The sequence below is a fragment of the Haematobia irritans genome, chromosome 5 (genome assembly GCF_050003625.1).
Source record: "Haematobia irritans isolate KBUSLIRL chromosome 5, ASM5000362v1, whole genome shotgun sequence".
Classification (NCBI taxonomy): Eukaryota; Metazoa; Arthropoda; class Insecta; order Diptera; family Muscidae; genus Haematobia; species Haematobia irritans.
In genome coordinates this window covers 148,332,998-148,356,065 of record NC_134401.1, presented here as the reverse complement: position 1 = coordinate 148,356,065, position 23,068 = coordinate 148,332,998, and the positions used below count along the sequence as shown (strand labels likewise).

General features: G+C 26.5%; 1 protein-coding gene across 1 annotated transcript; it reads right to left on the bottom strand.

Annotated features, from left to right (window-relative positions):
* Nucleotides 1–7,029: 7,029 nt before the first annotated feature.
* Nucleotides 7,030–21,992, bottom strand: LOC142240640 (uncharacterized). Its single transcript, XM_075312347.1, has 5 exons — nucleotides 21,790–21,992; nucleotides 21,203–21,507; nucleotides 15,767–15,846; nucleotides 12,759–12,927; nucleotides 7,030–7,629 (listed from the first exon to the last, which is right to left on the bottom strand). The coding sequence occupies exons 2-5, from the start codon at nucleotides 21,456–21,458 to the stop codon at nucleotides 7,505–7,507; spliced, it is 630 nt and encodes a 209-aa protein (XP_075168462.1). The 5' UTR covers nucleotides 21,459–21,507; nucleotides 21,790–21,992; the 3' UTR covers nucleotides 7,030–7,504.
* Between the last annotated feature and the right edge of the window lie 1,076 nt (nucleotides 21,993–23,068).

Here is a 23,068-nt window from a genome sequence, read left to right as displayed (position 1 = left end):
GGGAATCGACGAGGCTCGTAAATTCATTAATTTGTTGTGTAAACGATAATCCCTCTTGCATTTTAAATCTAACTAACCGTTTGAATAAGGTTACCTTCCGAGCTGGATCTTTCGTTACGTAAATGCTGCTTAAAGTATTCCAAGCATCTTTAGCAGTCTTACATTTTTTCACATGGACTAATTCTGATGGCTTTATACTCAGGGTAATTGTGGCCAATGCCTTCATGTCCATCACCCTCCAAAACTCCTTTTCCTCTACAGTAGCCGATATAGGACAAGCACTTTCAACTGCTGACCAGTAATCCATAGTTATGAGAAGGCTTCTCATATGAATTGCCCAACTGGAATAGTTGTCTCCATTTAACTTTTCTATTTGTAGCGAACCGGACATTTTTCACAATTCAAAAACCACGAATTTTTAACAAAAATTTTCCGTTTTAACAAATTCTCGACCGACTTAATATTTCTTATTTAACTTTTTGGCACGCTGGGCCCATAACCTATGTGGGTGTAAAGCGGAATTAAATAAGAACACGATTAAGTACACGAGTAAAACAAAACGATCTTTATTCAAGGAGGTTTACAAAAGGAGAGATTTAACAAGATCAAAAAGAATAAGACAAAAGTACAAAGAGGAGAATAGTATTGGGATTGTAATAGAGGGGAATAAGGTGACCAGAATCTTACAAAAATTTGTCAAAATTTTATTTCTATAGCAAATTTTGTCAAAATTGTATTTCTATACAAAATTTTGTCAAAATTTTATTTCTATAGAAAGTTTGTCAAAATTTTATTTTTGTAGTAAATTTTGTCAAAATTTTATTTCTATAGAAACTTTTGTCAAAATTGTATTTCTATAGAAAACTTCGTCGAAATTTTATTTCTATAGAAAATTTTGTCAACATTTTATTTCTATAGAAAATTTTGTCACAATTTTATTTCTATAGAAAATTTTGTTAAAATTTTATTTCTATAGACAAGTTTGACAAAATTGTATTTCTATAGAAATTTTGTCAAAATTTTATTTCTATAGAAAATTTTGTCAACACTCTTATTTCTATAGAAAATTTTGTCAAAATTTTATTTCGTTAGAAAATTTTGTCAAAATTTCATTTCTATAGAAAATATTGTCAAAATTTCAATTCTGGTGAAAATTTTGTCAAAATTGTATTTCTATAGAAATTTTGTCAAAATGTTATTTCTATAGAAAATTTTGTAAAAATTTTATTTCTATAGAAAATTTTGTCAAAATTTTGATTTCTATAGAAAATTTTGTCAAATTTCAATTCTATCGAAAATTTTGTCAAACTTTTATTTCTATAGAAAATTTTGTCGAAATTTTATTTCTATAGAAAAATTTTATTTCTATATGAAAATTTTGTCAAAAAATTTTGTTATGTCTAAAGAAGATTTTGTCAAAATTGTATTTCTATGGAAACTTTTATAAAAACTTTATTTCTATAGAAAATTTTTCAAAATGTAATTTCTATTGTCAAAATTTTATTTCTTTAGAAAATTTTGTCAAAATTTTATTTCTATAGAAAATTTTGTCAAAATTGTATTTCGATAGAAAATTTTGTCAAAATTTTATTTCTATAGAAAAATTTGTCAAAATTATATTTCTATAGCAAATTTTGTCAAAATTGTATTTCTATACAAAATTTTGTCAAAATTTTATTTCTATAGAAAGTTTGTCAAAATTTTATTTTTGTAGTAAATTTTGTCAAAATTTTATTTCTATAGAAACTTTTGTCAAAATTGTATTTCTATAGAAAATTTCGTCAAAATTTTATTTCTATAGAAAATTTTGTCAAAATGTTATTTCTATAGAAAATTTTGTTAAAATTTTATTTCTATAGACAAGTTTGACAAAATTGTATTTCTATAGAAATTTTGTCAAAATTTTATTTCTATAGAAAATTTTGTCAACACTCTTATTTCTATAGAAAATTTTGTCAAATTTTTATTTCTTTAGAAAATTTTGTCAAAATTTCATTTCTATAGAAAATATTGTCAAAATTTTGTCAAAATTGTATTTCTATAGAAATTTTGTCAAAATGTTATTTCTATAGAAAATTTTGTCAAAATTTTATTTCTATAGAAAAATTTGTCAAAATTTTATTTCTATAGCAAATTTTGTCAAAATTTTATTTCTATAGAAAGTTTGTCAAAATTTTATTTCTATAGAAAGTTTGTCAAAATTTTATTTTTGTAGTAAATTTTGTCAAAATTTTATTTCTATAGAAACTTTTGTCAAAATTGTATTTCTATAGAAAATTTCGTCAAAATTTTATTTCTATAGAATATTTTGTCAAAATGTTATTTCTATAGAAAATTTTGTTAAAATTTTATTTCTATAGACAAGTTTGACAAAATTGTATTTCTATAGAAATTTTGTCAAAATTTTATTTCTATAGAAAATTTTGTCAACACTCTTATTTCTATAGAAAATTTTGTCAAAATTTTATTTCTTTAGAAAATTTTGTCAAAATTTCATTTCTATAGAAAATATTGTCAAAATTTTGTCAAAATTGTATTTCTATAGAAATTTTGTCAAAATGTTATTTCTATAGAAAATTTTGTCAAAATTTTATTTCCATAGAAAAATTTGTCAAAATTTTATTTCTATAGCAAATTTTGTCAAAATTTTATTTCTATAGAAAGTTTGTCAAAATTTTATTTTTGTAGTAAATTTTGTCAAAATTTTATTTCTATAGAAAATTTTGTCAAAATTGTATTTCTATAGAAAATTTTGTCAAAATTTTATTTCTATAGAAAAATTTGTCAAAATTTTATTTCTATAGCAAATTTTGTCAAAATTGTATTTCTATAAAAAATTTTGTCAAAATTTTATTTCCATAGAAAGTTTGTCAAAATTTTATTTTTGTAGTAAATTTTGTCAAAATTTTATTTCTATAGAAACTTTTGTCAAAATTGTATTTCTATAGAAAATTTGTCAAAATTTTATTACTATGGAAAATTTTGTCAACACTCTTATTTCTATAGAAAATTTTGTTAAAATTTTATTTCTATAGACAAGTTTGACAAAATTGTATTTCTATAGAAATTTTGTCAAAATTTTATTTCTATAGAAAATTTTGTCAACACTCTTATTTCTATAGAAAATTTTGTCAAAATTTTACTTCTTTAGAAAATTTTGTCAAAATTCCATTTCTATAGAAAATATTGTCAAAATTTCAATTCTGTTGGAAATTTTGTCAAAATTATGTCAAAATTGTATTTCTATAGAAATTTTGTCAAAATTTTATTTCTATAGAAAATTTTGTTAAAATTTGATTTCTATAGAAAATTTTGTCAAAATTTTATTTCTATGGAAATTATTATCAAAATTTTATTCCTATAGAAAATTTTGTCAAAAGTTTATTTCTATAAAAAAAATTGTTAAAGTTTTATTTCTATAGAAAATTTTGTCAAAATTTTATTTCTATAGTAAATATTGGCAAACTTCAATTCTGTAGAAAATTTTGTTTAAATTTCATTCTATAGAAAATTTTGTCAAAATTTCATTACTATATATATAGAGAAAATTTTGTCAATTTTCATTACTATAGAAAATTTTGCCAAATTTTTTTTTCAATCGAAAATTTTGTCAAAAATTTTATTTCTAAAGAAAACCCTGTCAAAATTTTATCAAAATTTTGTCAAAATTGTATTTCTATAGAAATTTTGTCAAAATTGTATTTCTATAGAAAATTTTGTTAAAATTAATTTTTTTAGAAAATTTAGTCAAAATTTTATTTTTATGGAAACTTTTATCAAAATTGTATTTCTGTAGAAAATTTTCTCAAAATTTTAATTCTATAAAAAAATTTGTTAAAGTTTTATCTCTATAGAAAATTTTGTCAAAATTTTATTCCTATAGTAAATTTTGTCAAACTTCAATTCTATAGAAAATTTTGTCTAAATTTCATTCTATAGAAAATTTTGTCAAAATTTTATTACTATATATATAGAGAAAATTTTGTCAATTTTCATTACTATAAAAAATTTTGCCAATTTTTTTTTCAATCGAAAATTTTGTCAAAAATTTTATTTCTAAAGAAAACTTTGTTAAAATTTTATTTCAATGACAAATTGTGTCAAAATTTATTTGTATACAAAATTTTGTCAAAATTGTATTTTTATAGAAATTTTGTCCAAATTTTATTTCTATAAATTTTGTCAAACTTCAATTCTATAGACAATTTTGTCTAGATTTCAATCTATAGAAAATTTTGTCAAAATTTCATTACTATATTTCTAGAGAAAATTTTGTCAATTTTCATTACTATAGAAAATTTTGCTAAATTTTTTTTCAATCGAAAGTTTAGTCAAAAATTTTATTTCTATAGAAAAGTTTGTCAAAATTGTATTTCTATAGAAATTTTGTCAAAATTTTATTACTATGGAAAATTTTGTCAACACTCTTATTTCTATAGAAAATTTTGTAAAAATTTTATTTCTATAGAAAATTTTGTCAAAATTTTATTTGTATTAAAAATTTTGTCAAAATTGTATTTCTATAGAAATTTTGTCAAAATTTTATTTCTATAGAAAATTTTGTCAAAATTTCATTACTATATTTCTAGAGAAAATTTTGTCAATTTTCATTACTATAGAAAATTTTGCTAAAATTTTTTTCAATCGAAAATTTAGTCAAAAATTTTATTTCTATAGAAATTTTGTCAAACTTTTATTTCTATAGAAAATTTTGTTAAAATTTTATTTCTATAGAAAATTTAGTCAAAATTTTATTTCTATGGAAACTTTTATCAAAATTTTATTTCTATAGAAAATGTTGTCAAAAGTTTAATTCTATAAAAAATTTTGTTAAAGTTTTATTTCTATAAAAAATTTTGTCAAAATTTTATTTCAATAGTAAATTTTATCAAACGTCAATTCTATAGAAAATTTTGTCTAAATTTCATTCTATAGAAAATTTTGTCAAAATTTCATTACTATATTTCTAGAGAAAATTTTGTAAATTTTCATTAATATAGAACATTTTGCCAAAAATTTTTTTTAATCGAAAATTTTGTCACAAATTTTATTCCTATAGAAAAGTTTGTCAAAATTGTATTTCTATAGAAATTTTGTCAAAATTTTATTTCTATAGAAAATTGGGTGGGGTGAAATGGGAGCTATATCTAAATCTGAAGCGATTTCAACCAAATTTGGCACGCATAGCAACAATGCTAGTTCTACTTCCTGTGCAAAATTTCAACTAAATCGGAGTTAAAAATTGGCCTCTGTAGTCATATGAGTGTAAATCGGGCGAAAGCTTTTTATGGGAGATATATCTAAATCTGAACCGATTTCAACCAAATTTGGCACGCATAGCTACAATGCTTATTCTAATCCCTGTGCAAAATTGCAATTAAATCAAAATTTCATTTCTATACAAAATTTTGTCAAAATTTTATTTCTATAGAAAATGTTGTCAAATTTTTATTTATATAGAAAATTTTCTCAAAATTTTATGTCTATAGAAATTTTGTAAAAATTTTATGTCCATAGAAAATTTTGTCAAAAATTTATTTCTAAATATAGACAATTTCGTTAAAAATTTAGTTTCATAGAAAATTTTGTCAAAATGTGTAAATATCAAGAAAACTTGAGAATTTTAGTTTTTTCAGTTTTAGAGGAGGTCCCCTTCCCCGACCAAACATCGAAAAGTGATGTAGCGCATCTTGTGTAAGCGTCCTAGAAAATGTCAAGCAAATTATAAGCCTAATTTTCAAACAGCAGGGCAAGGGGCGGCCCCTCTTCCCGTCCAAATATCACAAAATCAAGTATCAAATATTAATTTCATAACCTCGTAAAGTAAATTGGAAAAGTTTAATTGCTTCTCTGTATATACTTAAGGATGAGCGGATGTCTCCCTATGCCCTTTTATTATTTCCCGACCAACTATTAAAAATCAAGAACCTGATATAAACTTCATAACCTCAACCCTGTTTTTCCGTAAAATTTCAGTCGGAGGACTTTAGTTTTGTTTACTTTAAAAAAGTCGGACAAAGCGGAGGCCCACCTCCCCCATCAAATATAGAAAAATAAAGTTGTGGATTTTTGTCTAGACACTTCCTTCAACCTTCCCTGAAAATTTCAAGCAAATCGGATAATTTTGTTCCAAGTTTCGAAAAGTCGGGCAAGAAGGATGTCTCCTTCCCCGTCCACATATGAACAAATCAGGTACCCCATATTAATTTCATAACCTTATGTTCTGTGCAAATCTCAAGTAAATCAGAGAACTTTAGTTTTTTCACTGTACTTTAAAAAAACGTCGGACAAAGGGGAGGTCCGTCCCCCTCCTCGACCAAATATCAAAAAATAAAGTAGCGGATCTTTGTCTGGATGCCAACTCCAACCTTCAATGAAAATTTTAAGCAAATCGTTCAACTCTGGTCCAATTTTCAAAAAGTCGGACAAAGGGGATGTCCCCCTCCGCGACCAGGTGTCAAAAAATGAGACACCCTATTTTCACCACATGAGCGCTCCCTACGATTTCTGAAAGTTTCAAGTAAATCGATTCAGACGTTTCCAAACTTACCCGGAACATACCAACAAATAAACAAACATACTTTGAATTTTAAAAATATAGAAGATATATATATATATATATATATATATATATATATATATATATATATATATATATATATATATATATATATATATATATATATATATATATATATATATATATATATATATATATATATATATATATATATATATATATATATATATATATATATATATATATATATATATATATATATATATATATATATATATATATATATATATATATATATATATATATATATATATATATATATATATATATATATATATATATATATAAAAAATCACATATTCATTTAAATTATAATAATTTATAATAAGAAAATATACTGAGGGGAAACCAAACCATTGCCACATATTATTTTTCTGGGCTTTTGTAGCGGCCCACTCTATTATGCCGCAATTTTCTTTCATATGCATGCAGAACTATTTACAAACAAATAATTGTCATACATTTATTTAATTTTCATTTCTTTTTTTTTTCTTTCTTTAATTTTATTTTATGTTTGTTGCTGCCAATCAAAATATTTTGACAGTGACTGTGGTGTTAGATTAGTGACGCCATTGTTTTTTGGGAGGATTTTATACCATAAGAAGCCATATAGAAATTTGGAACTACAATAATGACAATTGGAATTACTTTTTAATATTATTTTTATGAGGATTTCTTCACATAAACAAATAACAATTTTTTTTCCTTCTTAATGCTAATAATGTACATATTAGGAAAGCTATACAAATAAATTCATATAAATGAATTTTTAGACAAGAAATGTTTACAAAGTCTTCGTTCTTCCTTCGGTCCATTGTAAATGACATTCGAGATGATAGAATTTATATTCGTATTTAATTTTTTTACAAAAAAAAAAAATCGATGATTCACTGATTTCTATTATTACACATTGTTGTAGGTTTTCTAGTAGAAACCTTCATCTTGGGCATATAGTGGCACTGTGGTAGGTAATATTTTCAATCTTTCACGATAGTCCGTTAGATTCATAAAGAGTTTTTGAATTCCAAGCCAAAAATATAGTTGTAAAGCTGAAAGAAAAAATACATAAAATGGAAATAAGTTATTATTAAATTAGATTGTATTTAATAGAGTTATTTAAGAAGGATTTAAAATAGAATATAACGATTTTTTATGACAAAATTTTCAAGCTACAAAATCGACAAGAAATCGAAAGATTTTTTTTTTTTAAATTTTCAAAATAAAATAACACAAAATTATTTGTCCTACTAAAACAAGTATACACAGCACTAAGTTAGGTCGGGCCGAATTTTAAATACCCACCACCATGAATAAAATATAATAGTTTCCTTTGAAAAATGTTCGTCGTAGCGGATTACTTGATAATTTCGGAAAACCTAATTGTGGTTCTGAAAACCTACAGAATCCAGACCCCAAATAGGTGTTATACAAAAAATCCTCTAGATTACAAAATTCAGGCAAATTGATTGAAAACTACGGTTTCTAGAAGCTCAAGAAGTAAAATCGGGACATCGGTCTATATGGGGGCTATACCAAAACATGGACAAATACTCACCATTTTTAACACACTTCTATATGGTTCTAAAATACTTCTAGATTTAAAATTTCAGGTGAATTGGATGAAAACTACGGTTTCTAGAAGCCCAAGAAATAAAATCGGGAGATCGGTCTATATGGGGGCTATACCAAAATATGGACCGATACACACCATATTTGGCACATCTCTTTATGGTTCAAAAATACCTCTCTTGTTCCAATTTCAGGCAAATCGGATAGAAACTATGGTTTCTAGAGGCCCAAGAAGTAAAATCGGGAGATCGGTCTATATGGTGGCTATACCAAAACATGGACTGATACTCACTATTTTTGCCACACCTCTATATTGTTCTAAAATACCTCTAGATTTTCAATTTCAGGCAAATTGAATAAAAACTACGGTTTCTAGAAACCCAAGAAGTAAAATCGGGAGATCGGTCTATATGGGGCTATACCAAAACATGGACCGATACTCACCATTTTTGGCACACCTCTTTATGGTTCTAAAATACCTCTAGATTTTCGATTTCAGACAAATTGGACAAAAACTTCGATTTCTAGAAGCCCGCAAAATTGAATCGGGAGATCGGTCTATATGGGGGTCTACATGGACTGATACTCACCATTTTTGACACATTTCTTTATGGTTCTAAAATACCTCTCTTGTTCCAATTTCAGGCAAATCGGATAGAAACTATGGTTTCTAGAAACCCAAGAAGTAAAATCGGGAGATCGGTCTATATGGTGGCTATACCATAACATGAACCGATACTCACCATTTTGGCCACACCTCTTTATGGTTCTAAAATACCTCCAGATTTCCAATTTCAGGGAAATCGGGCAGAAAATACGATTTCTATAAGCCCAAGAAGTAAAATCGGGAGATCGGTCTATATGGGGGACATACCAAAACATGGACCGATACCCACCATTGTCGGCACACCTATTTTATACCCTCCACCATAGGATGGGGGTATATTAACTTTGTCATTCCGTTTGTAACACATCGAAATATTGCTCTAAGACCCCATAAAGTATATATATTCTGGGTCGTGGTGAAATTCTGAGTCGATCTGAGCATGTCCGTCCGTCCGTTTGTTGAAATCACGCTAACTTCCGAACGAAACAAGCTATCGACTTGAAACTTGGCACAAGTAGTTGTTATTGATGTAGGTCAGATGATATTGTAAATGAGCCATATCGGTCCACTTTTACGTATAACCCCGATATAAACGGACCCCCAAATTCGGCTTGCGATGGCTCTAAGAGAAGCAAATTTCACCCGATCCGGCTGAAATTTGGTACATGGTGTTAGTATATGGTCTCTAACAACCATGCAAAAGTTGGTCCATATCGGTCCATAATTACATATAGCCCCCATATAAACCGATCGCCCGATTTAGATTGCGGAGCCCCTAAGAGACCCAAATTTCGTCCGATCCGGCTGAAATTTGGTATATGGTGCTGGTATATGTTCACTAATGACCATGCAAAAATTGCTCCACATCGGCCCACAATTATATATAGCCCCCATATAAACCGTTCCCCAGATTTGACCTCCGGAGGCTCTTAAAGGAGCAAAAGTCATCCGATCCGATTGAAATTTGGTACGTGGTGTTAGTATATTGTCTCTAACAACCATGCCAAAAGTGGTCCATATCAGTCCATAATTATATATAGCTCCATATAAATCGATCCCCAGATTTGTCCTCCGGAACCTCTTGGAGGAGCTTAATCCATCCGATCCGGTAGAAATTTGCAACGTGGTGTTAGAACGTGGTCTCTAACAAACACGCAAGAATTGGTCCATATCGGTCCATAATTATAGATAGCCCCCCATATAAACCGTTCCCCAGATTTTATCTCCGGAGCCTCTTGGGGGAGCAAAATTCATCCGATCCGGTTGAAATTTGCAACATGGTGTTAGTATCAGGCCGCGTATAACCATGCCATAATTGGTCCATATCGGTCTATAGTTATATACAGCCGATCCCCAATCACACAAAAATTGGTCCATATCGGTTCATAATCATGGTAGCCACTCGAGCCAAAAATAATCTATGAACATTTTATTTTTATAGAAAACGTTGTCAAAATGTTATTTCTATATAAAAATTTGTCATAATTTTATTTCTATAGAAAATTTTGTGAAAATTTTATTTCTATAGAAAATTTTTTTCCAAATTTTATTTCTATAGAAAATTTTTTTCCAAATTTTACTTCTATAGAAAATGTTGTCAAAATGTTATTTTGTCAAAATTTTATTTCTATAAAAGCTTTAAACTTAATTATATACGAATTTAATCGGCCTTTTTTAGTTTAATATATACCACGTATGGACTATGTGGTATATATTACGGTGTTAGGAAGTTTTAAGATACCTTGCCATCGGCAAGTGTTACCGCAACCCAAGTAATTCGATTGTGGATGACAGTCTTCAGTAGAAGTTTCTACGCAATCCATTGTAGAGGGTACATAAGCTTCGGCCTGGCCGAACTTACGGCCGTATATACTTGTTTATTGCTAAAATACTTTAAGATTTCCAATTTCATGGAAATCGGATAGAAAATACGGTTTCTATAAACCCAAGACCCCATGTCGGGGGAGTCGGTTTATATGGGGGGTGCTATATCAAAACCTGGACCGATTGGCACCATTTTCGACACTCCTATTTTTGGTCCCAAAATACCTCTCGATTTCAAATATGAGGCAAATCGGATTGAAAATACTGTTTCTAGAGCCCAAGACCCTAAATCGGGAGGTATAAAATGGGGGCTATATCAAAACCTGGACCGATATCGCAAATCTTCGTACGTGACTTGTCTGCTAACAAAAAACGAATCTGTGCCAAATTACAGGACAATAGCGCCATTGTTGAAGCCTGTGGCGTACTTACAACAGACAGACAGAGAAGGGTTTAGTACCCGACTTAACTTTATTTTAGTTCATGGAAATTATTATGGTTTATTTAAAATTTGTCCAATATTAAAACAAAAAAATCTTACACTTTAATAATTTAACTAAACTAAAAACGAAAACATTTTGTTACATGAAGAAAAAAATTTTATAAAATTGACTTTCCCACAAAATTGTTCATAATGTCTTAAGTTTTGTAAATTTTACAAAAAAATCCTTCATCTTAAATTTTAGAGTCGATTTTCGACACATCTGCTTTTTGGGGCTTATATTGATTAAAAAGCGTCACCCCAAATTTTGGTCCCTGTTCTATTCGAGTTTTGGGGCTCATTATCAAGGGGCATATTTTCATACTGCCGTAAACAAATGAATTTATTTTCTGGGAAACGAAATTTTTGATAAACAAAATGAAAATGATTGTAAGTGTTTTTATTTTTTAGTTAAAATATTAATTATCTTAATATTTTAATTAAAAACTTAAAAGTTTTCATTCTCTCTCTTAATTGACTTTATTTTTTAATTTGATTAAAAAATTAATTGTTTTCAATTAACTTTTTTTTATTGGGAATATATTGGCGTGAACTTTTTCGATATATCTTAGATTTTAAATGAATTTTAGACCCAGCTTTTAAATATCAATCAAATGTTTTCATAGCATATGAAGAAAAATGATTCTTTAATCGTTACACTCTAATATAACATTGTCAATTTGTACTTTGTAATTGTCTACAATGATGTGTGTGAACCTAATGGAAAATGCACTTTCATTTAAAATTCATCAGATGGGGAAAATAGTCTCTCCAGAACTTCTCACACACACCCACACACCCACACACTCATTAAATGATATCGAAGAATTTGATGTCAAGGTCCGATGTTGGCCTATAAAATTGCTAATTGTGGTGGCATTTCATGTATAGCCGACATGGGATGAAATTGAATTTGTGCCAACAAAAATAGACACCACCCTCGCGAACATAACATATGGACATGATTGATGACACATTGCTTGGTTGGGATTAAAATATAACCATTTTTGTTTTTAAATTTCATTTCACTTTTACCACTTAAAGAAAATCTTTCAATTTTGTCATCACTTGCTAGTTAATCATACAGTTGTGCAGTAATTTTACACTGAAAAAACAGTGAACCCACCAGGAAGAAAACTTTTCACTATTTTTAGAAAATTTTGAATAGTTTTAGAAATTTTTAACTAAACAGAGTTACAAGCGCTGGCATCACGCCGATATCACAAAAATAAGTAAATATTTTTCGACAAATTCAAGAAAATTTATTAGACATAAATAATTTTTTTCACTTTTTAAAGAAAATTTTGTAGTTTGAAGGAAAAAATTGGAGTTCGAAATTGCAAGAATGTCTTTAGTGACATACGAAGTTCATGATGGACGCTGTTGTAGTAAAATTTACAAATTTAAAGAAATAATGAACTATTTTGTGAGAAGTACGAATTTAGTAAATCATTTTGCTAAATTTGTGTATAATTATTTCCCGTCTTTTAGTTCATTTAACTAACGTACGCAAAAAATTATTAGTGTAAATGAAACCTTCTCCAAATATAATAATTTCATGAACTAAAATATAGTTAAATTGGCTTTAGTGAAATAGTGAGTTCACTTTTTTTTGAGTGTAAAATTTTGATGAATTTGGTATTCAAACTTAAAAGTTTGTTTATTTGTGGAATTCTATATAATATAGAATAACTTACCCAGTGATATTATTGACACGAAAAGTACAATGACCATATTTCCTTCCACACACCATCCATTTAGACTGTAGATGATGAACAGGTAGATGGTGTAGATTAAACATAAACTCAGACCAACTAGAGTCACGGTACCGGTTACAAGCCATGGTACTAAGAGTTTGCGATTATTCTGAAAATTGAAATTTGGAAAGAAATATTTACGAAACTACATTGAAAGAATTTATTTTATTTATAGTATAGTAAAAAATTTGCTAAAATTCCATTTCACTGAAATTATTTCTAACAAATCCATTTCAGTGAAATTTTTTATAAATGTTCCATTTTAATAAAATTTTCTATAAAAATTAAATAAAAAATGTCTATAAAAATTCCAAACAATATTTCAATAAAAATTCCATTTTAATGAGATATTCTATAAAAATTCAACAACAATAACAAATCCATTTCAATGAAATTTTCTTTAAAAAAAATTCAGTTACATTTTCTATAAAAGTTCCAATTCAATGAAATTTTCTATAAAAGTTCCATTTCAATGAAATTTTCTATAAAAATTCGATTTCAATGAAATTTTCTATAAAAATTCCATTTCAATTAAATTTTCTATAAAAATTCCAATTCAATGAAATTTTCTATACAAATTCCATTTTCATGAAATTTTCTATAAAAATTCAAATTTAATGGAATTTTCTACAAAAATTCTATTTTAATGAAAATTTCTATAACAATTCCATTTCAATTAGATTTTCTATAAAAAAATCCATTTCAATGAAATTTCCCATAAAAAAATTCATTTCAATAAAATTTTCCATAAACAATCATTTTAATGAAATTTTCTATAAAAATTCCAATTTTGTGAAATTTTCTCCAACAAATCCATTTCAATGAAATTTTCTTTAAAAAAGAATCAGTTAAATTTTCTTTAAAATCAATTTCAATAATTTTCTATAAAAGTTCCATTTCAATGAAATTTTCTATAAAAATTCCATTTCAATGAAATTTTCTATAAAAATTTCCATTTCAATTAGATTTTTTATAAAAAATCAGTTCAATGAAATTTTCCATAAAAAAATGCATTTCAATGAAATTTTCTATAAAAATTCGTTTTTAATGAAATTTTCTATAGAAAATCCATTTTAATTAAATTTTCTATAAAAAATCCATTTTAATGAAATTTTCTATAAAAAAAAACCGATAGCCTTTGTGGCTAGTGCTTTAATGTTTATTACAGTTTTTAGAATTGTAATAAATAATGAATAAATAAATAAATTCTATAAAAATTCCATTTCAAAGAAATTTTCTATAAAAATTCCTATTCAATGAAAATTTCTATAAAAAATCCATTTCAATGAAATTTTCTATAAAAAATCAATATCAATGAAATTTTCTATAAAATTCCAATTTAATGAAATTTTCTATAAAGATTCCATTTTAATGAAATTTTCTATAAAAATTCCATTTTAATGAAATATTCTATAAAAATTCCAATTTAGTGTAATTTTCTCCAAGGAATCCATTTCAATGAAATTTTCTTAAAAAAAATCAGTTAAATTTTCTATATTTTATATAGTTCTATTTCAATGAAATTTTCTATAAAAAAGCCGATAGCCTTTGTAGCTAGTGCTTTAATGTTTATTATAGTTTTTAGAATTGTAATAAATAATGAATAAACAAATAAATTCTATAAAAATTCCATTTGAATGAAATTTTCTATAAAAATTCCATTTCAATGAAATTTTCTATAAAAATTCCAATTTCAATGAAATTTTCTATAAAAATTCCATATTCATGAAATTTTCTATAAAAATTCCATTTTCATGAAATTTTCTAAAAAAAAATTCCATTTCAATGAAATTTTCTCTAAAAATTCCATTTGAATGAAATTTTCTAAAAAAATTCCTATTCAATGAAATTTTCTATAAAAATTCCTATTCAATGAAATTTTCTATAAAAAATCCATTTCAATGAAATTTTCTATAAAAATTCCATTTCAATGAAATTTTTTATAAAAAATCCATTTCAATGAAATTTTCTATAAAAATTCCATTTGAATGAAATTTTCTGTCGAAATTCCATTTCAATGAAATTTTCTATAAAAATTCCAATTTAATGAAATTTTCTATAAAAATTCCAAATTAATGAAATTTTCTATAACAATTCCATTTCAATTAGATTTTCTATAAAAAAAATCATTTCAATGAAATTTTCCATAAAAAAATTAATTTCAATGAAATTTTCCCTTAAAATTCCATTTGAATGAAATTTTCGATAAACATTTCTATTCAATGAAATTTTCTATAAAAATTCCTATTCAATGAAATTTTCTATACAAATTCCTATTCAATGAAATTTTCTATAAAAAATCCATTTCAATGAAATTTTAGAATAAAATTTCATTTTAATGAAATTTTCTACAGAATTCTATTTCAATGAAATTTTCTATAAAAATTCCAATTTCAATGAAATTTTCTATAAAAATTATATTTCAATGAAATTTTCCATAAAAATTCCATTTCAAAGAAATTTTCTATAAAAATTCCATTTGAATGAAATTTTCTGTCGAAATTCCATTTCAATGAAATTTTCTATAAAAATTCCAATTTAATGAAATTTTCTACAAAAATTCCACTTTAATGGAATTTTCCATAAAAAATTATTTTAATGAAATTTTCTATAAAAATTCCATTTCAATGAAATTTTCTATAAAAATTCCAATTGAATGAAAATTTCTATAAAAATTCAATGAAATTTTCTATAAGAATTCCAAAAAATATTTCTATAAAAATTCCATTCAATCAAATTGTCTATAAAAATTCCATTTATTAAAATTTAGAGCATTATATAGTGGGTTCCGCCTGACTTTCATTCTATGTTACTTGGACTTTAGTACAAAACAAATCCTAACTAGCAATTGTTCGTGCTTTTACTACGGCATGGAAATGGTGTAGAACGAGTATTGAAGTGCAATGAGTAGCATCACTGTGTTGTCTATGAACTTTTACAGTACTTACCCTTATCGCTCCTACAACCAGAAGTATTGATGATACGAATGACGTCACACAGAGGCCAACAAAAAACCAATGAAATCCCCCTGAAATATAAATATATTTATTTATTATATTTTATATTGTTTTATTATATTTTATTAGTGAGTATTATTAATAGAGGACTTTTTCTACACTAAAAAAAACGAACTCACCAGGAAAGAGAATGAAGGTTAATTTTAGAAATTTTTAGCTAAACCATATTTGTAAAATAGTAAATCAACTTATATGACAAATATTTTTGGAAAAATTTAAGAAATATTATTGGTCATAGTTAACTCAATAGTTAAATTGGAGATTTTGTAGGGGCGTTAAGAAAATGGGCCTCGAAATTGATTTGTTTGACATTTCGGTTTAAATTGGGGATTTTGGGAGCGGTAATGAAAAATAATATTTGGGATCGTTTTCACTTTTAAATTAAAGGGCCGTGAGGTAATCAATCCTATCTCTTGGGTATTGCGATAGCCCACTTTGGACTCTGTCCATACAAGGAAGTGTTAAATACCGGTCGAAGTTCGGCCACAAAACAATAAAATTTAAGGCATTACAATCACGGTCGCCACTCGAGACAAAAATAGTCTACCAAAATTTGGAGCATATTTGACCAAAAAACTACCAAACAAAAATATCTTATGTTATTAATATCAATATTTTATTTCTATAGAAAATTTTGTCAACATTTTATTTCTATAGATAATTTTGTAAATTTTTTCTATAGACAATTTTGTAAACATTTTATTTCTCTAGAAAATTTTGTCAAAATTTTATTTCTATACAAAGTTTTTTATTCAAGATTTTGTTTCTATACAAAGTCTGATCAAAATTTTATTGCTACATAAAATTTTGTCACATTTTTATTTCCATAGAAAATTTTATTTCTATAGAAAATTTTGTCAAATTTTATTCTTATCGAAAATTTTGTCAAAATTTTACTTCTATAGAAAATTTTGTCAAAATTTTATTTCTATGGAAAATTTTGTAAAAATTTTATTTCTATGAAAAATTTTGTAAAAATTTTATTTCTATGGAAAATTTTGTCAAAATTTTATTTCTATACCAAGTTTTTTTTTTAGATTTTGATTCTATACAAAGTTTGATCAAAATTTTATTTTTATAGAAAATTTCTCAAAATTTTATTTACTTAGACAATTTTGTGTAAATTTTATTTCTATAGAAAATTTTGTCCAAATTTTATTATTATTTTATATTTTTATATTTTTATTTCTGTAGAAATAAAATTTTGTCAAATTTCTTTTCTTAGAAAATTTTGTTAAAAATTTCTTTCTATTTTTTCAAAATTTTATTTCTATAGAAAATTTTGTCAGAATTTTATTGTTATGGAAAATTTTGTTAAAATTTTATTTCTATACGAATTTTTTTTTCAAGATTTTGTTTCTATACAAAGTTTGATCAAAATTTTATTTCTATAGAAAATTTTGTAAAATTTTTATTTCTATATGAAATTTTGTCTAAATTTTATTTTTATAGAAAATGTTGTCAAAATTTTATTTTTATAGAAAATTTTGTCAAAATTTTATTTTTATAGAAAATTTCACAAAATTTTATTTCTATCGACAATTTTGTCTAAATTTTATTTCTATAGAAAATTTTGTCAAAATTTTTTGCTGTTTTGTTTAGTTATTGTTGGTTTATTCTTCAATCATTATTATTGTTTTTTGATTTCAGTTTAAAACCATGCATTTCTATAGAAATAAAATTTTGTCAAATTTCGTTTCTTAGAAAATTTTGTTAAAAATTTCTTTCTATAGAAAATTTTTTTCAAAATTTTATTTCTATAGAAAATTTTGTCAGAATTTTATTGTTATGGAAAATTTTGTTAAAATTTTGTTTCTGTACGAATTTTTTTTTCAAGATTTTGTTTCTATACAAAGTTTGATCAAAATTTTATTTCTATAGAAAATTTTGTAAAATTTTTATTTCATATAGATTTTGTCTAAATTTTATTTTTATAGAAAATTTTGTCAAAATTTTATTTTTATAGAAAATTTTGTCAAAATTTTATTTTTATAGAAAATTTCACAAAATTTTATTTCTATCGACAATTTTGTCTAAATTTTATTTCTATAGAAAATTTTGTAAAAAAAATTATTTCTGTAGAAAATTTGGAAAAAATTGTATTTCTATAGAAAATTTTGTCAAAATTTTTTGATGTTTTGTTATTGTTGGTTTATTCTTCAATCATTATTATTGTTTTTTGATTTCAGCTTAAAACCATGCATTGACTAAACTACAAGTGTAGCTTAACCAACATAGGAAAAGAATGTTTGTCAAATTTATTTGGGCAAAGCCCTATACTCTGCAAGATGGTTGGATGGACGAACGTTTCGGAATTTTTGTCTATAGAAAATTTTGTCAACATTTTATTTCTATAGAAAATTTTGTCAAAATTTTATTTCTATAGAAAATTTTTTCAAAATTTTATTTCTATAGAAAATTTTGTCAAAATTTTATTTCAATTGAAAATTTTGTCAAAAATATTTTTCTATAGATTTTTTTTCAAATTTTATTTCAATGGGAAATTTTGTAAAAATTTTATTTCTATGGAAAATTTTGTCAAAATTGCATTTCTAAAGAATATTTTGTCAAAATGTTCTTTCTATACAAAGTTTTTTTTCAAGATTTTGTTTATATACAAAGTACGGAGCCGCCGTGGTGCAATGGTTAGCATGCCCGCCTTGGTTCGATTCCTGCTACGACCGAACACCAAAAAGTTTTTCAGCGGTGGCTTATCCCACCTCAGTAGTGCTGGTGACATTTCTGAGGGTTTCAAAGCTTCTCTAAGTGGTTTCACTGGAATGTGGAATGCCGTTCGGACTCGGCTATAAAAAGGAGGTCCCTTGTCATTGAGCTTAACATGGAATCGGGCAGCACTCTGTGATAAGAGAGAAGTTCACCACTGTGGTATCACAATGGACTGAATAGTCTAAGTGAACCTGATACATCGGGCTGCCACATAACCTAACCTAACCTTATATACAAAGTTTGTTCAAAATTTTTTTTCTTAGAAATTTTTTTTAAAAATTTATTTCTATAGAAAATTTTTATTTCTATAGAAAATTTTGTCAAAAATTTTTTCTATAGAAAATGTTGTCAAAATTTTATTTCTATTGAAATTTTTTTTCAAAATTTTTTGTTTATATACAAAGTTTGATCAAAATTTTATTTCTATAGAAAATTTTGTCAAATTTTTATCTTTATAGGAAATTTTTCCAAATTTTTTTTTCTATAGAAAATTTTGTCAAAATTTTATTCCTATAGAGAATTTTGTCAACATTTTATTTCTATAGAAATTTTTTTTTTTTAAATTTATTTCTATAGAAAATTTTATGAAATTTTTATTTCTATAGAAAATTTTGTCAAAATTTTTTTCTATAAAAATTTTGTCAAAAATTTTTTCTATAGAAAATTTTGTCAAAATTTTATTTCTATCGAAAATTTTTTCAAAATTTAATTTCTATAGAAAATTTTGTCAAAATTTCATTTCTGTAGAAAATTTTGTCAAATTTTTCTACTACTACAGAACATTTTGTGAAATTGTTATTCCTAGGGAAATTTTTGTCAAAATTTTATTTTTATAGAACATTTGTGAAGTACGCTTTTAAGTGGAGAGGACTATTTTGCAAAATCTACCAAAACATAAATAATTCTACCAAACAGTAAAATATCTACCATTTTTGGTATTATTCTACCAACTGTGGCAACCGTGATTACAATACTATTTAGAAAAACAAAAGTGTGTATAGTTGCCACCATTGTTAAAGGCCAGAATGCCTCAATAGGTCCCACTAGAAAACGAAGCACAGTCCCAAAAAGAAATTGAAGTTTATTTTCATTTAAAATATTGGGGTTTATTTTCATAATGCAAACGAACCAAAAAAGTAAAATAAAGTGACTCCCCAAAAAACATAAACATTTGGTGTTGTTGTTTTCCATATCATTTTTTGGGCTTCTACTTCATTAAGTTTTTGGGGCCAATATTTCATAGCGCCGATTTCGGGGACATGATCTAGAAAAATACTGGCAACATTTCTATTAATGTTTGGTTATTTCCAACTTTTTCCCAAAAAGCATAAATAAATATTTGGTGTTGTTGTTTTCCATATAATTTTTTGGGTCCTATTTGATTGAAGTTTTGGGGCTAGTATTCGTGGGGCCAAAATTCATAGCGTCGATTTTGGGGACATGACCTAGAAAAATTTTTAGCAACATTGCTACTATTGTTTGGATGCACAGACAGACGAGTTCTCCTCAAAAAAAAATAGTGTTGTTGTTTTCCATATCATTTTTTTGGGTTCAAGTACATTTAAGTTTTGAGGCTAATTTACATGTGGCCAATATTCATAGCGCCAATTTTGGGGACCTTACCTAGAAAAATACACAATTACTGATGTTAGGACCCACAGCCCTGGCTTAAGGTGATTTTCAACTTACTCACCAAAAAACATAATTTTTGGTGTTGTTGTTTTCCATATAATTTTTTGGGTCCTATTTCAGTTTTGGGCCAAATTTTCAAGGGGCCCATATTCATAGCACCGAGTTTGGGGACCTACAATAATATTGGCAACACTGCTACTAATGCTTGGATGCAGACATCCAGCGTTACCGTTAAGCCACTTTAGAGGCAAATTTGCCACATTTTTCAATCGGTGATAATTTTGTATCTCTCTTGTTTTGTTCCACTAAATAACATACTTTTTACATTTTTCCATATTGTACCACTTTTTATTTAAGTACATTAATTTATACTGTAATATTTTTAGTGCATTTTGATTTCAAAGACCATGTGAAGACTCTGTCCATAGGACGCAGTCTTTTAAATCGTTGTCTTTTGACTCTGTCCATAGAAGAAAAAACCTTAAATACCGGAAAAATCAAATCTAATGCTCTATTTCCCATATAATTTTTTTGGGGCCTTACTTCATTTAGGTTTTGGGGCTAATTTTTGTGGGCCCATATTCGTAGCGCCGATTTTGGGGACATGGCCTAGAAAAATACTGGTAACACTGCTAAAAATGTATGGATGCAAATGTCTAGCTAACAGTTATTTCCAACTCATCAACCTTATAGCCATATTTATTTCTGCATTCCTTAATATCTTACCTCCATTAATATTCTTTATCCATCCTGTGTATGAGAAACAATCTTAAATACCGCAAAAATTAAATCTAATGCTTTACTTCCCATATAATTTTTTGGGGGCCTTACTTCATTTAGGTTTTTGGGGCTAATTTTCGTGGGGCCCATATTCATAGCGCCGATTTTGGGGACATGGCTTAGAAAAATATTGGCAACACTGCTAAACATGTATGGATGCAAAGGTCTAGCTAACAGTGATTTTTCAACTCATCAAACTATTTATTTCTTCATCCCTTAATATCTTACCTCTATCAATATCCATTATCCATCCTGTATATGTTGTTTTGGGTCCTTTAGTAACTTTTCTACCTCCAATAGATCCATGACTAATTTCCCCCGTATCAGGATCAACAATCCATTCGGGGCCCATGATCTTGGGTCGTCGCATAAATTCCACTAAATTATAGGTGGTATGAATGCTGGCATAAAAGAAAATGACCGCCGAAAATGAGCCCACCACAATGGCGGCAGTATTCAAAGGTAATCCACACAAAGTTTTCATATTTAATGTTTTATGTGTTAATAGGTCACAGATGATTTAATTTCTTTTCCTAAATATTTTTATTTAATAATTGTTGAAATATTTATTTATTTTATATTAATGATACAATTCCAAAAAAAAAACCTCTCACACACAAACAGCTTTTAATAGTTTTCTTTAGTGATTCATTATTGCACATTAAAAATTACAAAAATTGATGTTCAATAAAATTGTAAACACACAAACAACACTTAATATTTTTTCTTTAACACAATATCGAAATAGTTGAAGAGCAACAACAAAAACTTAAAAACATAAAAGGGCAATTTATCAACTTTTGTCGAGCTCACACAATTTTGTTATCATTGCAAAATTCTAAAGAAAGATATTTTTTCTGTTTTGCCGGCTCTCTTGGTAATCGCGTCGCTGTAAAACTAGAACGCCGCCGCGATTGTTATGACGACTGTCGTGAAATGACTGATTCGCAGTGAAACGAACTCTTATGTTGCAAATGTTTTAGTTAGCGAGGTAGTTGGGTGATTGGCCCACAGATCTCTTCGTTGGTTCTGCATCTTTTAATTACTCATCATCATCATCATGCTAGGCGGGCGTTTGACAATTTTTAATATCGCACAAATGCTCGGGTCTTGACTTTTAATAGCTTTGTGTTTGCCACTCTTTGACTAAAGGAGGATGATGGTGGTAGTGGTGGTGGTTCGATGGTGGGGCTAAGAGAATTTCCTGTGTAGGCACGCGCGAAAAGATAAATTCATTCAGTGACTTCAATGAATGTTCGGAAAACTATGTCATTCTAGAGAGGGAGAGAGCGCAACAAAACAACATGTGTTTGTAATATGGCTAAAAATGCCGTTAATTTTGTGGCATTATCTCTGGTGGTATAAGGGTTTCGATAATAATATTTATGATCTCAATAAGAAAATGTATTTTCAATTTAGAACAAATGACATTTATTAGTTTATACAAAAGAAAAAAAACTCATTACACCGAAAAAAAAAAAATATTACCAATGTGCCAATTGAAATTGTAGTTGAATTTACAAAAAGTAATAGAATGAGTGAACACGAAGCAGACATAAACAAAGGCAAGCAAAGCAATGCTTTCGCCCCACATGTTAAAGAGTATGGTCAGATTACGGTCTTAAAGAATGTAAAAATATGAGACAAAGAGAACATCGAAAATAAGAGATATGTATAAAAGAGAACCTACTTGGTGTACGTAGATTAAAAACAGCTAAATATTCTAACAAGTGTGTTTCCTTAAGTTTTGAAAGGATTGAATACTTCTTAGTACGAATGAACTAAAATATTTTTCTATGCCAAGTGTTATTCGTATGTATGATAAGCTTTCTATAATAAAGGAAGTCAGAATTATCATTTTATAAGAAATCTTACTAAATTTTGGGAACTTGGTTTTAGTTCGGTTTTTGTTTATTTTTACGAATGCTTTGTTATCAGTGAATAAAATTTTCTTTTTCAGTAGTAAATTCTTATACCCAGCGAAGAAAACTGTATTAGTAAAATGCCATGCCTTATTCTAGTTAATGAACTATTCCTAACTGCAGTTTAGGATTTTTTCAGTTTAGGATTTTTTTACTGAAACAAATAAATTTT